This window comes from Microcebus murinus, chromosome 14 (genome assembly GCF_040939455.1).
Source record: "Microcebus murinus isolate Inina chromosome 14, M.murinus_Inina_mat1.0, whole genome shotgun sequence".
Classification (NCBI taxonomy): Eukaryota; Metazoa; Chordata; class Mammalia; order Primates; family Cheirogaleidae; genus Microcebus; species Microcebus murinus.
The window spans coordinates 60,840,065-60,867,339 of NC_134117.1; the positions used below are offsets into that span (position 1 = coordinate 60,840,065).

The following is a 27,275-nucleotide window of genomic DNA, read 5'->3' on the forward strand; positions in this document are numbered from 1 at the left end:
AGGCTCCGCGGCTGCGTGCGTGACCTCACGTAACCCCTAAGGGCAGGACGAAGCTCGGCGCGGAGCTGGCGGAAAGGTGGGTAGACTGCTGCTGTGCACCTCTTTCTTTTCGTCGCCTGGTCAGCAGCAAGGCTGGTGTTCATGCCCAACAGTAGGTTAGGAGAAGACTCTGTGCTCTCTGAGCTCTTAAATCTCGGAACAGTATTGGGCTGGGGACTTCCAGGAAAGGGCCCTGATAAATGGACACGTTTCTGGTGGATGACAACTGGTCTACAGAGTGATTGACGTGGTCAAGGGCAGAAAGGATGGGAGCAAATCAAAACATGAAACTTTTAAGATGTAAGATTCGGAAAGATTTCTGTCTTTTTTTTTTTTTGAGACAGAGTCTCGCTTTGTTGCCCAGGCTAGAGTGAGTGCCATGGCGTCAGCCTAGCTCACAGCAACCTCAAACTCCTGGGCTCAAGTGATCCTACTGCCTCAGCCTCCCGAGTAGCTGAGACTACAGGCATGTGCCACCATGCCTGGCTAATTTTTTGTATATATATTAGTTGGCCAATTAATTTCTTTCTATTTATAGTAGAGATGGGGTCTCGCTCTTGCTCAGGCTAGTTTCGAACTCCTGACCTTCAGCAATCCACTCGCCTTGGCCTCCCAGAGTGCTAGGATTACAGGTGTGAGCCACCGCCCGGCCAGATTTTTATCTTAATAGACCTACAAGAATTGTTTTTGATTACCTTCAGGACCATTCAGAAGCTACAAAGTAAAATTAGGCTCATCTATTTTATTTATTTATTTATTTATTTGTATTTTATTTTATAATAACTACTGCTAATACAGACACTGTTTGCTCATTTGTAACGATCTCATTGGGTACAGTGAGGCTTAAACATTTTCTCATTCATCGTCTTTTTAAATCCTCTCGCCAATCTTGTGAAGGTACTTGGTAGTATCATTCCTATTTATAGACTTGGACCTTCAGTAGTTCATAAGTGACTTCTGGCCGTTTACAAAATTCATTCCAAAGATGTGCCGTGTATTCTCTAGGCTTTTCTAGATTAGCTCCAAGAAATGTTTCTAGTAATGAAAGCAACTTGAACACGCCTGTAGTCCATGACTACTTTGGAGGAACAATATTTATCAAATTGTCTTTTGGGGTTTTTTTGAAATGAGGTCTTGCTTTGTTGCCCAGGCAGGAGTGAAGTGGCGCAATTCACAGTTCACTGGAGCCTTAAACTCTTGGGCTCAAGTGTTCCTCTGGCTTCAGCCTTCTAAGTGGTGGGCATTACATGAGTGCTGCCACCACACTGGGCTTTTTTTTATTTATTTATTTATTTATTTATTTATTTATTTATTTATTTTTTTTTTTTGAGACAGAGTCTCGCTTTGTTATCCAGGCTAGAGTGAGTGCCGTGGCGTCAGCCTAGCTCACAGCAACCTCAAACTCCTGGGCTCAAGCAATCCTCCTGCCTCAGCCTCCCACGTAGCTGGGACTACAGGCATGTGCCACCATGCCCGGCTAGTTTTTTTTTTTTTATATATATATATCAGTTGGCCAATTAATTTCTTTCTATTTATAGTAGAGACGGGGTCTCGCTCTTGCTCAGGCTGGTTTTGAACTCCTGACCTTGAGCAATCCGCCCGCCTCGGCCTCCCAAGAGCTAGGATTACAGGCGTGAGCCACAGCGCCCGGCCTGGGCTTTTTTTTAATTTAATTTTTTTTAGAAACAGGCTCAAATTCCTTGCCTGAAGGGATCCTCCCATCTTCTTACTGTCTCAACCTATTTATTTTCTACCTAGCACCTATCACAGTCTGAATCGTCTAGTTCATTTGTTTATGGCCTTACCTATCCCCAACACTTATTTTAAAATGTAAACATGAGAGAAGGGCCCTTGTCTATATTGTTCATTACTGAATCCTCAGTGCCTAGAATAATGCAGATAAATACTTGTTAAATCAAATGTTTGAAATACTGTTTTTACAAGTTTCCAACTTTATCATCCCCACCCCCCAAAAAATAACCAAGCAGACGACACTATGTAAAAAGCAATTTATTATACAAAATGAAGCCCAAGATAATAGAAATAGCAACACTTCCAGTAATAAAGGCATCAGCCTAGCACTCCACCTCCATATTCCAGAAGTGTGATTAAAACAGACTCTGATTAGACACTTCTACCACCAATAATCCCAACATGTACTAAGTCTGCTGCTATATACAGAGCAAGCTAGGCCCCAAATCAGAGAAAATTCACATTGCTTGCTTTCTCTGTAGGGAAAGTGAAGCTTTTAGTTGTTAAGTACCTCATGGCTATTCCTGGTTCTATAATACTTTCTCCTGTGGAAATGTAACAGGTTTACTCTGCTCTTTTGTGAATACTTACATGGTGTTAAGGATAAGGGAAAAAGTCTGGGAAGCACCCAAGCACAAAGAGGCCTGAGATACTAGCACCAGTGATTCATAAACAACTGCCCTATTTTGTACACAAAAGTGCTAAAAGAATGCCAATATGAGCTGATGTAATTAGGAGAGGTAAGGATGATTCTACACCTTGTATAACTGTCATTTACCCTTTTTTTTTTTTTTTCGAGACCAAGTCTCACTCGGTTGGCCAGGCTAGAGTGCCATGGCATCAGCCTAGCTTACAGCAACCTGAAACTCCTGGGCTCAAGCAATCCTCCTGCCTCAGCCTCCAGAGTGGCTGACTACAGGCACTTGACACACGTCCGGCTAATTTTTTGTTTCTACTTTGTAGTTGTCTGGCTATTTTTTTAATTTTTAGTAGAGACAAGGTCTCATGCTTGCTCAGACTGCTCTCGAACTCCTTAAGCAATCCTCTCACTTGTCCTCCCAGAGTGCTAGGATTACAGGTATCAGCCACCATACTTGGCCTCATTTACCCTTTTTATTGCACATAATGAAATTTAAGTCCTATCCTAGGTCTGCATTTGTGTGATATACATTTTGCACTGTAAATCAGCATCTGCATTTAAAAAGATTGCAAGCATAGAAATCACAGTCCTGCATTTGACTTCTGTCAGTGTCTGTTATATCAAATTTTTTTTTTTTTTTTAAATAGAGACGGGGTCTCGCTATGTTGCCCAGGCTGGAGTACAGTGGCTATTCACAGGCGCGATCCCACTACTGATCAGCACGGGAGTTTTGACCTGCTCCGTTTCCGACCTGGGCCGGTTCACCCCTCCTTAGGCAACCTGGTGGTCCCCCGCTCCCGGGAGGTCACCATATTGATGCCGAACTTAGTGCGGACACCCGATCGGCATAGCGCACTACAGCCCAGAACTCCTGGGCTCAAGCGATCCTCCCATCTCAGCCTCCCGAGTAGCTGGGACTACAGGCGCGCGCCACCGCGTCCGGCTGTTATATCAAATTTTATTAGATGTTTTGATTGTTTTTTTTGTTGTTGTTGACAGGGGGCATCTTGCTTTGTTGCCCAGACTGGAGTGCAGCGGCTATTCACTGCACAATCATAGCATACTGCAGCCTTGAACTGGGTTCAGACAATCCTCTGGCCTGAGCTGTTGCGACTACAGCCATTTACCACTGTACCTGGTTCAGATTTATTTCTAAAGATCAGTCTCTCCCTCTTGTTCTTTTCTACAAAAGGCTGAACAGGTTAAGCAAAGTTTCCATGCTGTTACAAAGGACCTATTTTATAAAGAATTAAATGAAAAAAGAACAACTTTGGCAATGAAAGGAATCCAGCCTAAATTACAGCTTTTCTTGGCCACATCCTTAGACGTCAGAATATTAAATGTGGACCCCAGTTGTTGAAGCATCTAACATACATCTATTTTTGTATCTATATATAGATATATAGGTATAAATTTATAACCAGATATGTTGATAAGCTATGGAACTTCTCTAGTGATAATCGATTAAGAAAACAGTACAACCAGAATAGCACTAAGGTCCAAGGTAATCTTTCTTGTTCCACTGCCCCAGAGAAAGCACGTGGTCTCCTTGCTCTTTAGGCTGTATGTTCAAACCACAGCAACAGAAGGGTTTGGCTTTATGCCCAAATCTGACTAAGCTTTTTATTCAGTCAGCCTCTTAGGGTGGCTTAAGTCTTTTGCTTACCTTCTCATCCCCTTGAGCAGATGCCATCAAAAAGTAGGCTCAGTACTATAAAGTTGTATGTAAGTAATAGAGTGAATGAAGGTGGACTGTTCATTGCACTTAAAGTGAAAAGTGCTACAGATTATGAGACTGCTGGGCTTTTTCCATGACTCTTTGCAGCAAATAGGACTTTGTAGTATATAAAAACAGTAAAATAGAAGAGTTCATTAGGTAGACAGAAAAGAACAAAGATCTATAAAAATTTGCACTCCTTTTTTCCTTTTTTTTTTTTTTTTGGTCAACCTACTCACCAAAATTTGCACTTTGATTCATATTGGCCTATTTTAACATTTCAAAATCATTTAAATTTTTAAAAATGTATATATGTGTGTGTGTGTGTGTGTATATATATATATATATATATATAACTATTTCTGCCATGATTTCCAGCCTTAGTCTCCATCTTTGATCTAAAACAGAACAGGAAAGGCCAGGTGTGGTGGCTCACACCTGTAATCCTAGCACTCTGGGAGGCCGAGGTGGGCAGATTGCTGAAGGTCAGGAGTTCGAAACCAGCCTAAGCAAGAGTGAGACTCTGTCTCTACTATAAATAGAAAAAAAATTAATTGGCCAACTAACATATATAGGAAAAAATTAGCTGAGCATGGTGGCGCATGCCTGTAGTCCCAGCTACTCGGGAGGCTGAGGCAGGAGGATCGCTTGAGCCTAGGAGTTTGAGGTTGCTGTGAGCTAGGCTGATGCCATGGCACTCACTCTAGCTTGGGCAACAAATGGGAGACTGTCTCAAAAAAAATAAAAATAAAATAAAATAGAACAGGGCAATACATTAAATTGACATGGCATATAATAGCCACTGAATCCTACTATTCTTGAGATGAGAAGGAACCCCAGATATACCCTAAATAAGAAGTAAACCAGCAGTAAGAATAATTAATAGCAAAGTTTCTGTATCACCATCACAAATTGTGGGAAATGGCCTAAAACCAGGAAAGGAAAAGCCATTTAAAATAAAAAGTTTCCCAGAAAAACAAAGTAAATGATATAAAAAAATACAACCCTAAAAAAACAGAATACAGGCCGGGCCCAGTGGCTCATGCCTCTAATCCTAGCTCTCTGGGAGGCCGAGGCGGGTGGATCGTTTGAGCTCAGGAGTTCGAAACCAACCTGAGCAAGAGTGAGACCCCATCTCTACTATAAATAGAAAGAAATTAATTGGCCAACTAATATATATAGAAAAAATTAGCCGGGCATGGTGGCACATGCCTGTAGTCCCAGCTACTTGGGAGGCTGAGACAGAAGGATCGCTTGAGCCCAGGAGTTTGAGGTTGCTGTGAGCTAAGCTGACACCATGGCACTCTAGCCCAGGCAACAAAAGCGAGACTCTGTCTCAAAAAAATAAAATAAAATAAAATAAAATAAAATAAAATAAAATAACATTTTATAGAGGAAGAGATGAGGAAAAGAAATTATTGGGAAAGGTACTGAATAATGAGGGGCTTGGGGACTAGAACAGAAGTTATAAGTCATAACCTGGCCCATATTACTTTACTGGTAGTGAAGAACAGTCGAAAGGATAAAACAGAAAAGTGGGCAATCCTTTTAAAATTCTTTTATTTTTTTTTTATTTTTTTATTTTTTTGAGACAGAGTCTCGCTTTGTTGTCCAGGCTAGAGTGAGTGCCGTGGCGTCAGCCTAGCTCACAGCAACCTCAATCTCCTGGGCTCGAGAGATCCTTCTGCCTCAGCCTCCCGAGTAGCTGGGACTACAGGCATGCGCCACCATGCCCGGCTAATTTTTTTATATACATATCAGTTGGCCAATTAATTTCTTTCTGTTTATAGTAGAGACGGGGTCTTGCTCTTGCTCAGGCTGGTTTTGAACTCCTGACCTTGAGCAATCCGCCCGCCTCGGCCTCCCAGAGAGCTAGGATTACAGGCGTGAGCCACCGCGCCCGGCTAAAATTCTTTTAGACCAGCACCTCAAATCAAATGGGTGTTTCAGGCTTCTATTTCCCACTGAACCAAGAATTATATGCCTCTGTCTCTCCTTGATGCCCTATTTCCATAGGCTGAGACCTTAGCTCTCCATCATTAAGATAAAATAGCAGTGGATATAATTGGAATTCTCTGAATCCACGAAAAGATAATGTTTAGTAAGGGTCTGTGCAGTGGATGTTCCTTATGTTCCATGGCAGAATAAGATCTCCTTTGCTCTACCAAGTTAAAGAATCTTGCAAGGGCAGTTAGAGATTTTGGTTCCTTTTCATGAAGATCTTATGTAGGTAATCCCAAAATTTCCTTTCCTGTGTTTCATTGTTGTGGATCATAGCAGTGAGAGCTTCCCCCTGGTCCAGACCTTGCCAATAATCTTGCAGCCACATGTCCTTCCAGCTGAAATATCAAAATGGGGTTGGATTATTGAACTGTAGCACAGCTATAAGTCCTGCTTTTCTCTATATAGGGCCAAAGAAATCTTAATCAGATACAGTAGTCTTTGGACAGGACAAGATTCTGCTCTGAAGGGAAGGAAATGTGAAGTAAATCCACTAGCCCACGTGACAGGGAGTAAGCCACAAACATAAAGATATTACACAGCCATCCAATGACTTAAAAATCCTGATCTGCCTTCTTCTGGCTCCCAGATGTGGAAGGAGTTCACAGGCAGGCACAGCAGTGGCCAAACTATGGAAGCAGTAGTCTCCCTAAAGAAAGTGAGGGAGCACGGGTCTTCATATGGATAACTTTTAAATTTCACTTTTTTTTGGTTTGTTTTTTGAGAGACAGGGTCTCACTCTGTCACCTGGTTGAAGAGCAGTGGTACCATCATAACTCACTGAAACCTCAAACCCCTGGGCTGAAGTAGTCCTTCTGGCTCAGCCTCCCAAGTAGCTGGGACTATTGATGTACCACCACTACTAAGCTCAGCTAATTTTTTTTTAAGAGACAGGATATTGGCCAGGCGCGGTGGCTCACTCTTGTAATTCTAGCACTCTGGGAGGCCGAGGAGGGAGGATTGTTTGAGCTCAGGAGTTCGAGACCAGCCTGAGCAAGAGTGAGACCCCGTCTCTACTAAAAAAAATAGAAAGATATTAGCTGGACAACTAAAAATATATAGAAAAAATTAGCCAGGCATGGTGGCACATACCTGTAGTCCCAGCTACTTGGGAGGCTGAGGCAGAAGGATTGCTTGAGCCCAGGAGTTTGAGGTTGCTGTGAGCTAGGCTGATGCCACTGCACTCTAACCTGGGCAACAAAGTGAGACTCTGTCTCAAAAAAAAAAAAGAAAGGGACAGGATCTCACTATGTTTGCCCAAGCAAGCCTTTTTTTTTTTTTTTTTGAGACAGAGTCTTGCTTTGTTGCCCAGGATAGAGTGAGTGCCGTGGCATCAGCCTAGCTCACAGCAACCTCAAACTCCTGGGCTCAAGCAATCCTGCTGCCTCAGCCTCCAGAGTGGCTGGGACTACAGGCATGTGCCACCATGCCTGGCTAATTTTCATATATATATATATATATATATAATTTGGGCAATTAATTTCTTTCTATTTATAGTAGAGACGGGGTCTCGCTCTTGCTCAGGCTGGTTTTGAACTCCTGACCTAGAGCAATCCTCCTGCCTCAGCCTCCCAGAGTGCTAGGATTACAGGCATGAGCCACCACGCCCGGCCTTATTTTCTTAATGTTTTACATTTTTAAATACTTTTCCTCTAGGAAATCCCAATATTATGTTCGGCATAGAGTAGGTAGAAATTACTTGGTTAGGGACTCCACCATCAGGACCAAACTGTGCCAGTGGCATAGTAACAAAGAGCCCTCTGCTGCCATCCACTGTCCAAGTCAGTCTCTGCAGGCCATTCTAGCAACCTCTCTTTCTCCAGTTTAATTATTTTTTTAGTAAATATATATATTTTTTCTAGAGACAGGATCTCACTATGTTTCCCAGGCTGGACTCAAGCGATCCTCTCCCCTCAACCTCCAAGTAGCTGGGACTATAGGGACTACAAGTGTGTGCCACTGCACCTGGCACTCCAGTGTAATAATCTTATTACCTCTCCCCCGACAGGTATGGCTTGCTGCAAGTGGCTTCAACCCCACCTCCCATGCCTACCTTGTTTTCTGATGCCACCACCTGCCACCTACTATAGCAGCCTACTCACTTCCCTTCCAACCCATACTGCCCACCATTATTAATCTTTTGAAAGCATTCCTCCAATTCTGTTAAGATGAATATAATGTATCATCCTAATCAGGGTACTTTTTTTTGAGACAGAGTCTCACTTTGTTGCCCAGGCTAGAGTGAGTGCCTCGGCCTCACAGCTAATCAGGGTACTTTTAAGGGTGAAAGGAGGTGCTACTAATAATTAATCTTGGCTCTTCTAGTTATGCTCTTCTAGTGTCCCCATACACAGTAGCCACCAGGAGCTTTTTCTCAACACAGCTGCTTTAAAAAGAGGAAAAAAAAAAAAAAAAGAGCCAGGTGTGGTGGCTCACGCCTATAATCCCAGCAACTGGGAGGCTGAGGCTGGAGGATCAATTACTTAATGCCAGGAGTTCAATACCAGCATGGACAAAGGAGTGACACATGGTCTTACAAAAAAAAAAAAAAATTAATGCCTGGTTAACAGGTGTAAGCCTATTGCAGGAACACCTCCCTTAAAATACTCATGTCTGCATTCCCCACCATATAAAAGGTACTCAAATAGCTGAGTTAATTTTCAGGACAGTCCAAACTCCTGAGCCTAGTATTCAGAATATTTATAGTCTGGCCACAGTTTATTTGCCAACTTTCTCTCTCCCTCATCACCTCCCTGCACAGGCCCTGTGCTCTAATTCAAGACTTTTTTGAACCACTATTGCAAATGTCCATATAAGCCAATCTTCATATGTTGTTGCCTTGAATTATATTTTACAACCCTCTCTCTCTCTTTTTTTTTTTAAAGGCAAATTCTTTGCTCTAGTGCCCAGGCTGGAGTACAGTGCCATAATCATAGCTCAGGGCAGCCTGGAACTCCTCGGCTCAAGGGATCCTCCTACCTCAGCTTTCCTAGTAGTTGGGACTACAGGCATGCACCACCACACCTGGCTAATTTAAATTTTTTTTTTTTTTTTGAGACAGAGTCTTGCTTTGTTGCCCAGGCTAGAGTGCCGTGGCATCAGCCTAGCTCACAGCAACCTCAAACTCCTGGGCTCAAGCGATCCTCCTGCCTCAGCCTCCCGAGTAGCTGGGACTACAGGCATGGGCCACCATGCCTGGCTAATTTTTTCTATATATATTAGTTGGCCAATTAATTTCTTTCTATTTATAGTAGAGACGGGGTCTCACTCTCGCTCAGGCCGTTTTCAAACTCCTGACCTCGAGCAATCCACCCGCCTCAGCCTCCCAAAGTCCTCCCAAAGGATTACAGGCGTGAGCCACCACGCTTGACCTTAATTTTAATTTTTGTAATGAACGAGTCTCATTGTGTAGCCCAGGTTGGTCCCAAACTCCTGGCCTCGAGTGATCCTCCCACCTCGGTCTGCCGAAGTGCTGGGATTACAGGTGTGAGCCACTGCACCTGGCTATTTTACATCTTTACTCCGTCTTCTCAGTTTGCCTATCTCCCCCACTACACTCTTGATACCGTAAAGGGAGACTGAGTCTATGTGATAATTTCCTCCTACACTCGCCTCGACACCCAGTGCTAGTTCACTGCTCACAGTAAGTTGATTTGATAGCCGCGGGGAACCCCAGCAACTCTTACCTGTCATTCTCAGGAATCTCTTCCACACTGCCAAACCCAGGTGTGGGCATTGGACAGTCCATGTGTGAGGGCTGGGCGATGTGAGGCTTAGGGACAGGGATGTCCCCAGGAGAGGCTGCGTGGGCTTTCTCGGCATCTAGACGAGCCAGCTCATGGTCACAGATGAAGCACTCAAAGCCGTTGAGATAGTTAGGCAGTAAAGGATCATTCACTCCCCACTCCCGGTGCTTCAGACTATCCAGAAGGAACTGGTTGGTGATGCCCCCCGGTTGCTTGTATGCCAGGTATTTCATATATTCCTCATCATTCTTGTCTAGAAAGTCAATAAATTCTGCCAGCTTCTGAGGAGACTCAAAGTCATCAATAAGGATGATGGAGTGATTGTTCGGCATCCAGTCCCTCACAGAAGGAGAGCCTCGATACACGGGCACTGCACCCAGATGCATGGGGCGCCACAGTTTTTCTGTCATGTAGTCGTTACAGATGGCATTTTCGAGGGCTAAGTGGAACTTATAGCGGGACAAGAAGGCCAAGAGCTCTGGATCCTCGGTGGTGGCCGTGGCCGTGTCCTGTAATCGCGCGGTGGGCAGCTCCCGATTCTGTAGGCATTTCCCGTATGAGTCCACCTGAGCGGGGCAGAGTAAGGCGGTCAAGAGGGCATGGCCTGGAGGCCTGGACACCTGGGGTCCTGGCCTCTGCCCGGCCCATCCCCTCCCCGCCCTCACCCACCGGGATGTAGCGCATGAGCTCCCGCACATAGCGGTCCCGGTCCGCAGGCACGTCGCAGTGGGACTGCAGGTACAGCAGCGGCGCGTAGCCCCGGCGGCGCCACTCCGCGCGCTCCTGCAGCGGAGGCGCCGGGCGGCGCAGATAGCCAGTCCCGGGCAGCCACTGCAACGACAGCGGGTAGTCCGAGTGGCGGCTGAAGGTGGAGGTGAGATTGAAGAGGCGGATGCCCGGACCGTGGCTCAGCAAGAAGTTGTTGAGGGGCGACTCCTCGTGCAGGAGCGCCCAGCTCTGGTGCGCCAGGCGCGGCAGCGGCGCGTCGGACGCGCGGAAGTCGGTGCCATAGAAGAGCAGCGCGCGCGTCCGCGAGTCTCTCTGCAGCCGCCTGTCCCGGGACGCCACGCACGCGCCACGCGCACACTCGATGAGCTCCGAGTCTCCCGGGAAGTGGGGAAACAGCCCTGGACTCCACCACAGCAGCACCGGCAAGTCTCCCGCCTCCTCCCTCCCCGGCCGCGGGGTCCCGGGATCGCGCACCACCCCCACCGAGCCCAGCGCCGAGGGAGGCCGGAAAACCGCGCCGTCCCACGGTTCCGCCCACTCCGCCTCCCCGCCGGCCTCTCCCTCTGCCACAGGCCCAGAGCTGCAGGCAGCACACACACTGAGCACCCCCAGGGCGGCCAGCACAACCCCCGTGGGGCCGGCCGCCATGTCCACTCTGGCAGCCGGCGCCCCTCGGACAACACAAGTCCCCGCCCCGCGACCAGTCGTGACCGGACGGGGTCCTACGCCACAGGGGCACGGGGCGCATGCGCGACTCCACACAGCTGACAGGGCCAAAGGGGAAGTGAGACTTCGCATTTAAGAATGAGCCTACTGGTTACATCTTAATTTATTTCTTTACAAATTAAAGATGCATTGAAAAATAAACCAATGAAGAGAAATGAGAATCCAGAGCAGGGGCATCCCAGGCTGGGGGCAGGCAAGCCTGGCCACCATCAAGCCTAGCCCTTGTCCTGCCCCAGCCAGTTGGAGTTGGAAGATAACTGTCAGCCACTCAAATCAATACCAAAGCCCAAGTAGTGTCCTGGCGGGAGAGAACAGAGAGCTCCAGCTGCCTCTGCCTCTCTCCCCAATAACCCCCGGCTTGTGTTTCCAGTGGGAGCTCAGAGTGGGATGTGAGCTGGCTCTGTGAGGTATTGCAAGTTGATGACCAGGCCCCCTACAGAACCATCCAGTGTTGAGGCATCTCCAGATGGAAACGAGGCTGGTATCTCTCCCAAGTTTTAATATACTTTGCAACTCAGTTCCCAGGCTCATTCAACTCTGATAATGTGCCTCTATCCATGGAGTGATCAATCATTGCAGAGAGAGTGAGTGCAGTGGAAACAGAAACACACAAACCACCCTCATTAACTGACTCGACTGCTGACTTCCAGGCCCAAGAACAACTGATCGATCACTTTCTCTTCACCACCTATGGTCTATACCCCAGCTCTTGTGCACCTGTATGTTTTATCCCTAATATAGGAAGTTGTTGATGACACTGAGCTGAATAAACCATCCCCTGTAGTAACCCTGGGATCCCCACTCTTTCCTGCCTGCCCCTCTCCTCTTGGAGGCTGGTCCAAAGGGACACAAAGTATTGCCAGAGTCTGGGTGCCTCCAAACCCCCAACACCAAATCATATACAGTGAACTGAGAAACTACATTCATTATGACAGGATTAGCAGGAAAAGGAGGGTAGAGTAAGGGGACAGGGGCACCTTCCATCAGCAGGACATGACAGAGTGGTAAGATAATTGAGCCCAGAAAGAAGGTGTCTCCTTACATCTCCCCCTCCCCCCAAAGAGACTGAGGTCAGCTTACATAACTTATAACATATAGAACTGTCCCAATTTCTCTGTTGTCCTGGGGTACTTTCAGGAAGCTGGCCTGGGACGCTATGCCATTTACCAACTTGCTTTAGCTCAGTAGTTGCCGAATCTCCTTGTGCATATGACAGAGAAAGTCCACATAGGATGCTCCCCCACTTAGGCTCTTGTCTTCCACGAGGAAGTGCTTGAACAGCATCTCCAGCTTGTCCTCCTGTTTCACCACGATAAGCTAAGGCCAGAATGCAGGGTCATGAAGTAAGGCCAAAGGAAATTAAACATGCCCAGGAATCCTATTATATTACCCAGTTATTTATTCATTCCCCACCCCACCCCCCTTCCAGGTGAGGACTTGTCAAGGTACGAAATCCAAGGTGCAAGGCTGGGCGCAGTGGCTCACGCCTGCAATCCTAGCACTCTGGGAGGCCGAGGCGAGTGGATTGCTCAAGGTCAGGAGTTCGAAACTAGCCTGAGCAAGAGCAAGACCCCATCTCTACTATAAATAAAAAGAAATTAATTGGCCAACTAATATATATAGAAAAAATTAGCCGGGCATGGTGGCGCATGCCTGTAGTCCCAGCTACTCGGGAGGCTGAGGCAGCAGGATTGCTTGAGCCCAGGAGTTTGAAGTTGCTGTGAGCTAGGCTGATGCCACGGCACTCACTCTAGCCTGGGCAACAAAGTGAGGCCCTGTCTCAAAAAAGAAAAGAAATCCAAGGTGCAGATCAGTGTTACCTTCATGTACCGTGATCTCTGTGCCCTCAAGCTATCGATGAGGTCTCGAACCTTCTTGGACAGTGGATTATCCAGAACTGGCAGAACACTCTAAAACACAAAATTCATTCATCCTTATAATAAGGTGCTCTGAGTTCAGTCAAGATGGGGCAGCACAGATTTATGCATCATCTGAAACTAGGAAGCCTAGGAAGAATGGCAGCACCCTCCCTTCTCCCCAGGTGTTCCCTGACATCTAAGAGTAGCACACTAAATTAATTGGCTCCCACTCATTTCACAAAGCATATTTCCACACCCATATTCTCCTTGACTCCCTGCTCTCACCAAGCCACTGGTGATCTGACTGAAGGAGGAGACGCTGAAAAGGCTCTGGACAACACCCTGCTGGACACTTGCTCCCACCCAGAGGAAGAGGTTGAGCCCATTCTCCAGCAAATACACATCCCCGTTGCTTAGACGCTCTTCAGATGCTCGAACTGCTGGTGGCTCAGTAGTACTCTCGATGGGAGACTTTGTCTAGACAAAAAGAAGGGGGCAAAAGTTTACCAAGGACTATAAGATAAGCTTGCCTCCAACCACACACAAAACTCAGAAAGCTAAGTCCCCAGACACCACCCCTTCTGTGGTCTTAGTAACTCTCTCAGTATGAGAATTATACCCGATAATGTATATAAAAACAAATTCATTGGTGTCATACACAGATAATATTAACCATTCCTTTTGTCCTTCTAAAAGGGCCTTTTCTCAGTGCAATGTCTCATACTCCAACCCTCAATCGCACCAACGGTAGGAGCCGAGGGTAGAAGAAGACATTGGTCTCAGCCACATCCATGGAGGTAACTAGCTGTCGGACATAGGCACGATCATCAGTAGTGACTTCAGCTCCAGGCTGCAGGACATCACTCTTCAACACACAGTTCAGGTAAACTGGGAGTAGCTTCATGCACTCAGGAAGGATCAACTGAGGAGGTTATCAAAATAAAGTCGATGATCATGAGAAAACCTTCTCAAATGCAAACATTTGTCCCCGCATCCCCTGCTACTTGCCCCACCTGTCCTGCAGAGGAGGGGCTGGCACAGTTCTTTCTGTAACAGGCCAGGATCTGGGCACACTGGGTGATAAGAGTGTCACGAACAGCCTTCACAGGATTACTTAGGACTCCCCGGTATGCTGGATGGGAAAGGGAGATACACGGTCACTGGTCAGCTGCCCATCACATACACCTTCCCACCGCCATACCTACTCAGGCATGCTGAATCACTGACCATCCTGGACCTTTCTCTCAGCCCCAGTCCCACCCTGCCCTGCCTCTGTCCTCACCAAATTTGGCCATGTAGTTGATGAGCGTGTCAGTCTCACAGTTTCGATACAGATCAGCCAGCTGGGTGCAGCAGTTCAGAGCCAGGTTATGAATTCGGAGCCGACGCTGCCCTGCACAGCTGGTATAAAGCAGGGCACACTAGGAGAAAGGAGAAAGGAGGAACTTACACTCCTCCCTCACAAGGCCCTCTGAAAAACTGCCCCTTTGCTATGTTACAAACTACAAGAGAGAAATGAGCCACTCCCCCACCCAGTCTCTTCTTCTAGTGCTTTCTACCCACTCCTCACCCTTTTTTTCCCTGCAGCCTATTGATACCCAGCAAATGACACCTGACACCTCCTCCCTAACCCCTGACCCCTGGCTGACACCTGCAGGAGGGCTCCACTCTCTTCATTGAGCCGATCATCATGCTTGAACTCCACAGTCACCGTCTTGTCCCCATCCAGCCCAGCCAGCTCCACATCTGTTGTGTTGCTCATGTAGAAAGCTCCAAAGAAATCTACAGCACGGATACCTGAGGCCACATGCATATAGGGTCAGAACTAAAAGTATGACAGGTACCATATGCCTCCCTCCTAGACTTAGCCCCCCACCTGCTCTTCCGCAACTAGGACTGACCAGTGCTCGTCCGGACCCGCATCACAGCATCAAAGCCAACAACCTTCTGGACATCACGACGCAGATCACTCAGGAACCGTTCCTGGTCATTCTCCACCTGCAGCCACACAGGCCCAGAGTCACCTCACTATGTAGCTCATCCTGCAGACAATCTCTCTGCACCTCTTTTTTTCACTCTACAAGGCTGCTTCATCATAAGGATAACATTGAAGATGATAACAATGTTGATGACAATAACTTACTTTTTTTTTTTTTTAAAGAGACAGGGGTCTCGCTCTGTCACCCAGGGTGGAGTGCAGTAGCACAATCATAGCTTGCTGCAGCCATGAACTCCTGGGCTCAAACAATCCCCCCAACCTCAGCCTCAGCCTATAATAACTGGGTCTGCAGGTGCAAACCACTGCACCTGGTGGCATATATGGTGATAGCTTTCAAGCACTTACTACATGCCAGATACCACACTGAGTGCTTTACATACAATGATCTAATTCTATAGACAGATCTTAATAAGTATTAGTCCCCATTTTTGGCCGGGCACGGTGGCTCACACCTGTAATCCTAGCACTCTGGGAGGCTGAGGCAGATGGATCGCTCAAGATCAGGAGTTCGAGACCAGCCTGAGCAAGAGCAAGACCCCGTCTCTACTAAAAATAGAAAGAAATTAGCTGGACAACTAAAAATATATATCGAAAAAATTGGCCGAGCATGGTGGCACATGCCTATAGTCCCAGCTACTTGGGAGGCTGAGGCAGGAGGATTCCTTGAGCCCAGGAGTTTGGGGTTGTTGTGAACTAGGCTGACATTACGGCACTCTACTCAGGGCAATAGAGTGAGACTCTGTCTCAAAAAAAAAAAAAAAGAAGAATACATTTCCAGCCCTGCTGCACGTGCCACCCAGAATCCCACAACATACCTGAAAGCAAGCATATTTGTAGACGGAGCCACCAGTGAGCTGGGGGACAACAGAGAGCGTCGCTACATCCACATACTGATTAGGAAAGAGGAAGAGATCTACACAGCAGCCTTGGGCTACGCACTCTTTGGCCAGGGTCTGATAGGCACCTGTCTGAGGCTGGAACAGAGTCTGGGGAGAAGCAAAAGAAGATGCTCAAGTATCTCAGCTCTTCCCTATTTGAGAACTGTATATGTAATATGAGATACTCAAACACATGTAAGACTTCAGATCTACTTCCTGGGAGTTTGCTATAGTAGTAGAAAGTTTTCTTTAAAAAACAAGAGGCTACCAAGATGGTAGACTACTATGGATGGTAAGTGAGATAGGTGACAGGGTAGAGAGGTGTGGCAGCAGTAGAGAAGGTTGGCAGTCACAGATGTGACATATGAAAGCAAAGTGACTGGTCCTAGTTCCCATCAAGAAAGTTAAGAGTATGGCATTTTGAAGAGTCCCCACTTTCCTCCATAATGGAAAGTCCTCCTCCAACCTATCTTCTAGTTCCACACCTTCTCCTTGTCTGTGTTGATTAGCTTCCTGTCATCTCTGTTCTTCAGTTTCCCTGGGGCCTCTGCCATGGGCAGTGATGTATGGAACAGAAAGAGCTTCCCTGCACACTCAGCAGCCTAGGAAAAAAAGAGAGGATTACTTGTTCATTCTTTCTTTATTCATCCACTATTCATTCATCCCTTCCCTTGCCATGTATTAAGCACCAACTATGTCAAGACAGGTTAACTACTGGACAGTCATCAATCACTGAAGCAGCAGAGGTTGTATTCCAGAGAGTAAGATGGTCAAAAGAAAGTGAGGAAGAGGAGGTTGCTGGGGACTCAAGCTTACCTTCAGAGCCTCCATCCCAGCTTGAATAACTGGGGCAAATACTGTCTCTGTTTCCCTTGTGTCTGCAAACATTTCTGGAATCTGATCCAATAAGCTGAAGAGACAGTAACAGGGAACAATCAAAATTGCTACATAGATTCCAGATGCCTCAGTTCTCAATTCCCTGACGAGTCATCTTGCCTCCACATACTGACAACTCCTGAGCCATACTCCCCCATCCATCTACTGTCCAACCCCTCTGCTCAACTCTCTGGCCTTCTATGATTGTATTCATGCCAGCCCCATGTCTTCCCTTTACCTCTATAGCCTGACTCTTACCTGGTGATGACTGCCCGAGACTCATTGACATTGACCAGGAAGCCATCCAGCAGTGGCACAAACATGTCAGCCACATCAGATACAACCATCATCTGTGGCTGGGCCAATGAGCTCTTCACATTGTAGAAGTGGAGCACCTTATTGTAGGTGACAAAGCCAACGCGGATTGCTGACTCTTCTGCCCCGCCCTCCCTGTAGAAGGTGACATTGTTACCCAGACCTGCCACCTTGTCCACCACCTACAACTTCATGATATTAGGCTCTATCTGTCCAGTCAACCCAGACACCCCCATCACCAACCAAAGGAAGCACCTTGGCTCCATAACTCTCACCTAGGTAGAAAATCTAACAGTGATTTGAGCTCCTCACAGAGGAGCCTAACAAGACCAGTCCTAATGGCATTGTAGGAGACGTCAATCATGAAGATGAAGGCAGGAGGGCTGGGGAACTTATTGTTCTGTGGAGGAAGGAAATGTTGGGGGGAGAGGGGTATCGGTAAGCAGGCTAGTTGCCTAAGGGGAAGTCAGCATCAAAGGGGTGAGGGAAATAACAGCAATTCTTAGCTGTCTCATTATCCTCCACCCACTGCTCCTCCCATGCTACCTTCCCTCACCTTGCAGTAATCTACAGTGGCCAAGAATTCATAAGAGCCCAGGGATAACTCAGGACGGTCATAAGCATCCACACGTTTGCCGGTATGATCCAGATGTTGAAAATACTGGGGGGGAACTGTGGGGAGTATGGCAGTGTGTTACTCAAAGATCCACTCTCAATCTTAGTATGTCTAGCTCTGGCTAAAGTCACTCTGCTGGCCCACATTCCCACGTGCGCCCTACTCCCCCAGCTCCTGAAAAACAGACCCTATCTATCTAACTAGAACAAGAACAATGAAGATGCATTCAAGACCTTCCCCTGCCCCAGATCACAGCTTCTGTGAACATACCATCATTGATACAGCTACAAAAGCAGCACTGGAAGCGCCTCCCTCCCTCGATGAACTGCATGAAGGGGCACATGTATGCTTTGCAGCGATTGCAGCGCAAAGGGCCAGATTCCCCATGGTCCACAACATATGGTGAAGCCTAAGGAGCAAAGGGGAGGGGATCAGACATACAGGGAAGCTACAGTAGGTTCAGACATGTGCCAACAGATGAAGAAGAACAACCTGGAAGGAGAAGGGGCGTGGCTCAGATCTGTGCCTGGGGAGGGAGTACAATAGAAGGGAATGAGGACAAATGATGAGGGTACTGATCACAGGAAAATATCCCTAAGAGTCTAAATTCTATAGTTTCCTCTTTCTATTCCCCAGCCCCAGAACTGCATGTCTCACTGAAAGAGAAGAGGCACTGTGAAACTGGCCATACCAAGCCAGAGGCTGCCATGGGCATATGAGGAGAAAGCTGAGATTACCTAGGATTCATGTTTCTGGCCCCATCTTCAAGCCTCTTCACTCTTGCCCTACGGATCTTGACTTCTGCTTCCTTCTCTAACCAAGTCTCTATAACACTTCTCCTCCCCCATCCCTGGGATTCTGTGACACCAAGCAGATGTCACTCTGCAGATAAGAGACCAGTGTCCAACCATCCCCAATGGGACCCAGAAAGAAACAGAAAAACACACAAAGGGAGCAGAATATAAACTGAGCCTTGAACTTCCAGTTATAGAGAACTCTATTTAGATAAGTAAAGCTTGAACTTGAGGGTTTCCTACCAAGGCCTGGTGCAATAGCGGTCTAGCTGTCTCTTTTTTCATACTGATTTCAGATACTGGGGTGACAGATCAGGGCCCAAGCCAGGTGAGGGAAGAACTACTGGATCCTAATCTACCTTTTCTCTTATATCCTATCCTAACATGCCTAACCTACCTGGGATGACAAGTCAGCATATAAGGAAAAAGTAGAATAATGTCCTTATCATCATCTGGGGATGACCATGATATGAGTGGTTCCTACACTCAGTGGTCTTCTCCCCTATTAAGCTGGCCCTGCCTGTTTTCATATTGTTTATTTCCTCTATGGACCCTGTTCCCACCCAGCAATTTCTTGGACTTTGCTCTCTTCCCTACCATATCCTCCGGGCATGGGGCCTGGGATAGAAAGCTACTAAAACTACTCTCCCCTCTTGCCCAAACAAGATGTCTTCTATTGTGACAGCTAGAATCACATCTAGGAAGAAGGTTTATTCTCCCTCCTTCCCTTCCTTTCATTATACCCTAGCCCCGTCCCTGACTCACCTCCTCTGGGGGCAGCCTTGCCAGCGGCTTGATAACAGCTGCCAGGGGCACCTGAGCCTGCTTAGCCATGTCAGACGTGCAAGGGATATTATAGGATGTGCATCGGATGTATCGGGGACTTGCATTCCCTGACGGAGGAGGTAGAAGACATGAGTTAGATCACAGAATCCCTCCAGACACCAGGACTCCATTGGGGATCTACCCCATCACCTCTGCAAATGCTAGAGCTGATGGTGGTTTTTCCCCCCTAGAAGGACTGGGGGGAAATGGTCTTTGGTTCAAGACTGACAAAAGCCCCATCCAGAGTTAATAATCTTGAAGAAAAAGCCACTGTAGGGAGGAGTTAATACCCTTCTCACCTTGATCTTTCACCAGGAAGTTGGTGGTGACTAAGGGTGGCACCTGGCCCCGTACTCCAGTAACAAATGGCTCTGTACCCCGGTTGTTCCTGTCATCTTCAATGACCTGAATCTGCAGGGAAGAAGTGAAATGAGTGTAGTGACAGAAGAAAAGGAAGTGCCTGGTCCCAGAGTACCAAGAAAAAGAAAGGCTAGAGCTGCAGCACAGAAACTAAAAATTTGACAAAGAACACCCCATGCACCAGGCCTGCTGTCCTCGCGAGATCATATAAAATGCTACAGTGCCAGTCTTCCACTCTACAGCACCAAGATACTGGGCAGGCAACACTGAGAATGGGCTACTTTATGAATTACCCCGACCCCCAATCAATGCTGAGCACCCTCCTATTCCTCCCATTCCAGGAAAGCTCCAGCTCTCGTCACAAATCTTCAGACACGATTAGATTCCACTCCCCTGCCCCATCAAGCCTTCCTCCCTCCTTTCCCCAAGACACATTCTGAGTCAGAGCAGGAAAACAGACAACAGTAACCATGTATAAATGAATCTACCTAGAATGACTCTACACTCAGTGAAATTACAAGGGACAGGGTGAGAAGAGGATTAAACAGCCAGAAATGATCAGGTACAGTGAGGAAATAGATGCTGCCTTACTTTCAAGTAAGCATCAGTGTGGATATATGGGAGGAGAAAATAAGTACCCAATTCCTATAGCTCAGTCCTCAGTCCCCCACATTGTGACAGCCCAGTGAAGGGAAAAAAAGGATTTGCAATGCTAGTAAGACCCTTGTGCAGAGTGATGACCTTTGGTCAGTTACTTCAAGATGGGTTTGGTAAAACCAGAAAAAGTAAAGGGCAAATAAGACTTTGTATCTCATAGCAGAAACATTGAAGTTTAGAAATATATCAGAGTCAAAAAGACTCTCTAGATGAGAAAGTGGCCCACACTTTCCCAAACCAGCAGTCCCTTCTCCTGCAAGAAATGCCAGTTTGGGATACCATGAACCTGTACATAAGTAGCCACCTACCCAACTGCTTCTCAACAACAAGCTATATACAAATCAAACCCAAAGGGGAAGGATTTACCACTCAACTTTGTCCTGTTCCATCACACATCACATGCAGGCTCCTGGAGGAGGCAGCAAGACTAAAACCAAAGCTTAACATGCCACCTGGCCCACCCTTAGAGCCTGACCTTCTACCATCCCATACTCAAGGCACTGCTAACACCTTGCTACCTCTTCATTACATGGTACCTTGAGGCCTGGATATCCTTCTAGCTTGTAAAAGTGAGGATCTAGAAAGGCTAAGGGAAGAGAATGGAGAGGGATGGACATGGTGGATGAGGTGAAGATGAGGTCACAGGCATGCATGGATGGCACTAACAAAGGAATGACACACACACACCCACCCTCTGCACTTACTGGACTAGGAATGGCATCAGGGTCTATTCTGTGCCTGGTTTTCTGCTGAGGAGGCAGCTCATTAAGTTGCTTTTAGTGTTTTAATAATAAAGGCAGCAGGGGAATACAGGGAGGGAGACAAAAGAACAAGAGGCAGATGTTACTTCTCTCAACCCTGATGAGTTAGACATGAGCAGCTGGAGCCTAGCTTACACTGCTGAAACAAGTCCCCTCTAGATATGAAATTCCAAATCTTTCTGGCCTAACACAGAGGCTTTAATGGCTCAGACTGTGATGTGGAAAGTTAAGGGAATGGGGCAAACAGGAGGCAAGCAGGGGTTATACAGGGCGGGGCTCAAGGGAAGAAATCTTAAGGAAGAGGAATGTTCCAAAAGGCCAAACCTCCCATCTAAGGATGCATCTTATACTGAAAGAAGCCTCCCCTCACATTTAACTAGAATCTTCTTCTCACTGAAGGAAGGGAAAAGAAGGAGGGGCTGCTTAATTCTCTCAAGTCCCCCTTAGCCAACAGGCTTCCTCACCTGGTAGTTCCCCAAAGGAAGAGGGAAGAGAACAGAATGGAATATGACAATGGCTAAGCATGGTGAGGTAACCGACGTAGCAAATGTTACAGACAGAACTATAAAGTCACCCCTACTTGGGAGTACAGTCCCAGTCTCTGAGTCTGATGAGGAGGGCCTCAGGATCCTGATGGCTCTGGGGGTGAGATTCACCCTCTTCTTCAGAGATGCAGTTTCCCCAGTGGGGCTTTACACACACACTGCCATCGTAAACTGTAGATGATGCCTCCCCATCCACACAGCAGGGACTACCAAACAAGAGTACCGGGGGCTTCCTCCTAAAACTGCCCAACTAAGAGGAGGGAGAAAACACTGAAGCTTTCCTTCATTTAACATCTAATATTAGAGAATTTCCACCTGCCCTACCTATTAGGAAGAATGCTAGCCTATTAGATCTAAGGGGACACGAGCCAGCCACTACTCCACATAAGGGCAAAGGTTCCCATGCTATGTATATCCAACAGTGACAGAATGCAGCCCTCAACCCACAGTGATCTACTGACACTGATCACTCTTGGCTTCCCTTCCCCATCCCTGCCCAGCTATAGAGTAAAACTGCCCCTAAAAGACTCCTGGAACTTCAAGCTCTAGTTAAAAGAATCAAAAATCACATTTAGATTCTAGGCCTACAAGATGATGAACAAAAAGGGAAAATTTTCAGAAAATGCTGGGCAAACATCTCATCTAGATTGACCTGCTTATCTGGCAAACACAAACTCCTTCCCCAGGACCAGGTAAGTATCTACTCACAGGGCTTGGGATGGCATCCGGGTCCAGGCGCTTAGGAGGCAGAGGCTGAGGAGGCCCAGGCTGACTGCCAAAGGTGGCTGCTCCAGGATAGGGGCTTCCATAATTAGGTTGAGGGCCCCGGGCTGGTCCAAAAGAACCTAGAGACAAGGGCACAAGGTTGATAAACTCAAAATCCCCTCCCTACATCTTCTTAAGGCCTTGCAAAAATGACTAGATTCCTATAAACATAGAATTATGAGGTACACTAGTGCCTGGTAAAGCCATTCAGAGAAAGACCACACTTTGAACTATGAGAAAAAAAGACTATCTTATAAACCCCACATCCTAGTAATAATACCCTGAATTTGTCCACCTAGTGTACCACTTAGCAAGCAACACTAAAAACAAAAACCAAAAAACATCTGAATAGCTGAAGCCTTTGGCTTTTAGCTAGACTTTGGCAAAGACTCACCATTTTGTTGCAGCTGATAGCCTGGCTGCTGGGGGGAGTGCATAGGTGGTGGTGGTCCCGGGGGCCCAGTCATTTGGGTGCCAGGGGGCAGAGCTTGAGGAGAGGGTGAGGACACATGGTTGGGCTGGCTCACTGGGGGCCCTCCAAAACCCTGTCCAGGCAGGAGTGGACCAGTCACTGAAGGCATCCGAGGACCCCCTGAAGCTGGGGGTGTGAAGCTGGAGGCCTGTGATGGGGCAGATCGCTGGGGAGTCTGGACCCCAAGATAACCTTGGGCCTGGCCAATGGGAGGAGCCTGGCCCTGAGGATAGGAGCCATACAGACCAGAGTTAGGGAAACTTCCTGAGGCTGAGGCCAGCGATGTTGGTGGGCCTAAGAAGTAGAAGAGGTAGAGTCAGAAGCCCAGTCATTCTGCCTTCTTGTTCAGTAAATCACTTCCCTCTCCACACAAGAGGGGCAGGTATGACTGTCTCGTCTTCTGGGGCTCAGAGGCACAGGAAATAAAAAGAGATTCAAGTATACTCCCAGAGCCTAATGCCTCTGAAAAGAAGGGAACAGTATCAATCTGTGGTCACAGCTACTTACCATAGCCCAGCCCTGAAGTGGGAGGAGCTGGGGCCACAGCACCGCTGATCTGCATTCCAGCCAGCTGTGTGGTCACCTGTGCACTTGTCGGGGGAGGGCCATAGGGCTGAAGCACAGCTGGCTGGCTGACCACAGGGGCCAATGGGGACCCAAATGGTTGAGACCCAGGTAGCCTGTGAAGATGAAGAGAAGGAAAGAAGTGACTAGTGGGACTGGGACAGCCTTTGAAGTTGGCAGGAGCTCTACATCATAGAGGAAGCTACTTTGTTTTGCAGCATCTTACTCCCACCCTGAGCTCTTTTATTGCTTCATACTTTATTTGCAGGCAAATTACATTCCTGATTATCTACACTATGATTATTTTTAGACCTGTTTTGTTTTTTTTTGAGACAGAGTCTCGCTTGTTGACCAGGCTAGAGTGAGTGCCGTGGCATCAGCCTAGCTCACAGCAACCTCAAACTCCTGGGTTCAAGCAATCCTTCTGCCTCAGCCTCCCAAGTAGCTGGGACTACAGGCATGCGCCACCATGCCCGGCTAATTTTATATATATATTAGTTGGCCAATTAATTTATTTCTATTTATAGTAGAGACGGGGTCTTGCTCTTGCTCAGGCTGGTTTCGAACTCCTGACCTCGAGCAATCCGCCCGCCTCAGCCTCCCAGAGTGCTAGGATTACAGGCGTGAGCCACCGCTCCCGGCTTACACTATTATTATTAATGGAAAATCTTTTTTCCACTAGGTTCACTCGACAAACATATGCCGAGCACCCTCAGGTCAAATATTATTTTTCTCTGCTAATTAAATTATTGCCTCCTCTGCCTCAATTCTTTGTTGACAAACCTCCTCAGCGTTGTGATCTGAAACCCTGAAGGAACTGAAAGGGAAGGCACACATAAGCATGTACACATAGGCACTAATAAATGTGGTATCAAACAAATGCAATTTGATTATTCAACTTTTAAACCAAAGTATTTATTAGTTTATCCTGGGAAAAGTGTTAGAAAAATCTGTAAGATCAGAGAAGCAGCCCAGCTGAGTTTGGCATTCAGTATTGATCAGAATGATGATGCTAACTGTACCAGAAATGGACTACAGAAACAGGACATAAACTGGGTAGCCTTCCAGCTGGGTCTATTTAGCAACACCTTGTTACTTGGATAGCTATGTTGGAAACCTGCATGGTATCAGACAGCACATTTAAATATAAATAAAAAAGTCATTCCAATATAATTGCATGCTAACTATAAGCAACTGCACTGATATTTTATGCTGATATTACTGCAGATGTCTACAGCATAGGATGGTTTTTTCTTAATTTTTTTTTTGAGATGGCAACTTACTCTGTTACCCAGGCTGCAGTGCAGTGGCATCATCATAGCTCACTGTAGTCTTGAATTCCTGGACTCAAGAGATGTTTCTGCCTCAGCCTCAGTCCTTGAGTAGCTAGGACTACAGGTGTGTACAACCATGCCTGGCTAATTTTTTTTGTTGTTTTCTTGGTAGAGACAAGGTCTTGCTATGTTACCCAGGCTGGGTGTGAATTCCTGACCTCAAGGAATCCTCCACCTCAGCCTCCAAAGGTGCTGGGATTATAGGCATGAGCCACTGTGCTTGGCTTGAATAGCTTTTTAAGTGTTCTTTGGCCAATTATATCTCTTATAAAGTACTAGTTCTAGTTTTTTCCATTATTTTTTTCAATTGAATTGTCTTTTTATTGGTTAGCAGGAGTTTTTTATATATTGTGAATATGACTTCATCTGTTTATGTCTATTTTATGTGTAAATATCTTTTTCCATTCTACAACCTATCTTTCCAGTACAGTTTCCACTCAATGTCTTCCTCTCTGATTATTTCCATCAGCACAAAAGCATACAAACATCTCAAAAGAATAACCAAGTACAGTGGAGACAACTCAAATGTCTCTCAACAGAAGAATGGATAAACAAAATGTGGTGTATAACCACGTAATGAAATACCACTTGCTCACCCAAAGGAATGAAGTTCTGATATATGCTACACAACACAACACAGATAAGCCTTGAAAACATATGATTCCATTCTTCTTTTTTCATTCCTTAGAGACAAGGTCTCACTATGTTGCCCAGGCTAGTCTCAAACTTCTGGCCTTGGCCTGGCGTGGTGGCTCACGCCTGTAATCCTAGCACCCTGGGAGGCTGAGGCTCGAGGGTAGCTTGAGGTTAGGAGTTCAGAACCAGCCTGAGGGAGAGTGAGACCCATCTCTACTAAAAACAGAAAGGAAAAAAAAATATGTTAGCTGGTGTTTTGGCACACACCTGTAGTCCCAGCTCCTTGGGAGGCTGAGAAGGAGCATCACTTGAGCCCAGGAGTTTGAAGATGCTGTGAGCTAGGCTGATGCCGCTAGGACTCTAGCTCAGACAACAGAGTGAGGATGTCTCAAAAAAAAAAAAAAAAAAAAATCCAACCAAATGACCTCACAGCCCCTTCAATCTTTTTGCTCCCCTTTTTGTTAAACATTACCAAAAAATTGGTTTACTTTGTCTCTAATTGCTGTTTCTTTCTCTCTTTAAAGATCCTTCTTCGGCCGGGCACGGTGGCTCACACCTGTAATCCTAGCTCTCTGGGAGGCCGAGGCGGGTGTGAGCCACCGCGCCCAGCCTAGTGGGTTATTTTTCTGAATATTTTCCATCCACAGATGATTGAATCCACAAATGAGAAACCGATGAATACAGAGGGCTGACTATATTTTCAATACCCCTATTACTACCAAATCAAGATTATCTCTTACCTGAACTACTACAGTAGCCTCCCAATAGGATTCCCTACTTTTCCTTTAAAAAAAAAAGCAGATCCCATGGAGAACTACCTATTTTTACTCTTGAATCCAGCAAAGGGATCTCTTTTGTTTTTAATTTTTAATTATTATGGGTACATAATAGTTGTATGTATTTAGAGGGTACATGTATATTTTGATACAGGTATACAATGTGAATTAATCAAATCAGGGTAATTGGGGTATCCATCAACTTATTTCTTTGTGTTAGGAAAATTCCAATTCCACTTTTAGTTATTTTAGGGCTTTCTGTTGTTGTTGTTGTTGAGACAGAGTCTCACTCTGTTGCCCGGGCTAGAGTGCCATGGCGTCAGCCTAGCTCACAGCAACCTCAAACTCCTGGGCTCAGGCAATCCTTCTGCCTTAGTCTGCCAAGTAGCTGGGACTACAGGCCCATGCCTGGCTAATTTTTTCTATATAGTTTTAGCTGTCCAGCTAATTTCTTTCTAATTTTAGTAGGGGCAGTGTCTCACTCTTGCTCAGGCTGGTCTCGAACTCCTGAGCTCAAACAATCCTCCCTCCTTGGCCTCCCAGAGTGCTAGGATTATAGGCGTGAGCCACTGTGCCTGGCCATCTTTTAGTTATTTTACAGTGATCTGTTTTTTAAAATAAATTTTTTTTTGAAAATTATTAGAGAATGGGGAGAGCATATACAAAATAAATTTGACGTTTTTAGCAATAACATTGATGATCATGTTATTACTGTTGTATTGATTACTGTTGCATGTAATAAAGGATGGAATAAATGAGAAATTGTGGCATATTCCAATATTCTATCATCCCCATGTCCTTAAGAACTAATATTCCTGGTATGAAAGAAAAGAGATACAGATGTAATAGAGAAAAGGTTAAGTAAAGGCTCTGTAGTCTTGAATTTGAAGTAC

General features: G+C 46.3%; 2 protein-coding genes and 1 long non-coding RNA gene across 7 annotated transcripts in view; 1 reads left to right on the forward strand and 2 right to left on the reverse strand.

Annotated features, from left to right (window-relative positions):
• Positions 1–14,883, forward strand: LOC142875558 (uncharacterized). The gene is made up of 3 exons (XR_012922909.1): positions 1–76; positions 13,906–14,092; positions 14,797–14,883. It is a non-coding gene; the product is annotated as an uncharacterized LOC142875558 (long non-coding RNA).
• On the reverse strand, positions 5,691–11,318 carry POFUT4 (protein O-fucosyltransferase 4). The gene is made up of 3 exons (XM_012760185.3): positions 10,565–11,318; positions 9,836–10,461; positions 5,691–6,487 (listed from the first exon to the last, which is right to left on the reverse strand). The coding sequence occupies exons 1-3, from the start codon at positions 11,270–11,272 to the stop codon at positions 6,340–6,342; spliced, it is 1,482 nt and encodes a 493-aa protein (XP_012615639.2). The 5' UTR covers positions 11,273–11,318; the 3' UTR covers positions 5,691–6,339.
• The window catches only part of SEC24C (SEC24 homolog C, COPII component), a 23,241-nt gene continuing 7,387 nt past the window's right edge, over positions 11,422–27,275 (reverse strand). For 3 of the 5 annotated variants that reach the window (XM_012760175.2, XM_012760177.3, XM_012760176.2), the window contains exons 4-24: positions 23,580–23,752; positions 22,995–23,366; positions 22,544–22,680; positions 21,234–21,302; positions 19,812–19,923; positions 19,453–19,580; positions 18,164–18,302; positions 17,834–17,949; positions 17,553–17,677; positions 17,221–17,412; positions 16,903–16,996; positions 16,572–16,688; positions 16,024–16,194; positions 15,111–15,207; positions 14,861–15,006; positions 14,492–14,630; positions 14,223–14,341; positions 13,952–14,131; positions 13,495–13,686; positions 13,171–13,260; positions 11,422–12,667 (exon numbers count right to left, since the gene is read on the reverse strand). In XM_012760175.2, the coding sequence (XP_012615629.1) occupies positions 12,527–12,667; positions 13,171–13,260; positions 13,495–13,686; positions 13,952–14,131; positions 14,223–14,341; positions 14,492–14,630; positions 14,861–15,006; positions 15,111–15,207; positions 16,024–16,194; positions 16,572–16,688; positions 16,903–16,996; positions 17,221–17,412; positions 17,553–17,677; positions 17,834–17,949; positions 18,164–18,302; positions 19,453–19,580; positions 19,812–19,923; positions 21,234–21,302; positions 22,544–22,680; positions 22,995–23,366; positions 23,580–23,752 (3,049 nt within the window). In that variant the 3' untranslated portion in view covers positions 11,422–12,526. The remainder of the gene's footprint in view (positions 12,668–13,170; positions 13,261–13,494; positions 13,687–13,951; positions 14,132–14,222; positions 14,342–14,491; positions 14,631–14,860; positions 15,007–15,110; positions 15,208–16,023; positions 16,195–16,571; positions 16,689–16,902; positions 16,997–17,220; positions 17,413–17,552; positions 17,678–17,833; positions 17,950–18,163; positions 18,303–19,452; positions 19,581–19,811; positions 19,924–21,233; positions 21,303–22,543; positions 22,681–22,994; positions 23,367–23,579; positions 23,753–27,275) is intronic. The other 2 variants (XM_012760179.2, XM_012760178.2) reach the window with 2 other exon arrangements.

Coding starts and splice junctions, on each gene's coding strand:
- POFUT4 (XM_012760185.3), bottom strand. CDS start 11,272: ATGGCGGCCGGCCCCACGGGGGTTGTGCTGGCCGCCCTGGGGGTGCTC. Junction 10,462..10,564: donor AGCTCATGCGCTACATCCCG/GTGGGTGAGGGC, acceptor TGCCCCGCTCAG/GTGGACTCATACGGGAAATG. Junction 6,488..9,835: donor GAGATTCCTGAGAATGACAG/GTAAGAGTTGCT, acceptor TTGATATTTCAG/CTGGAAGGACATGTGGCTGC.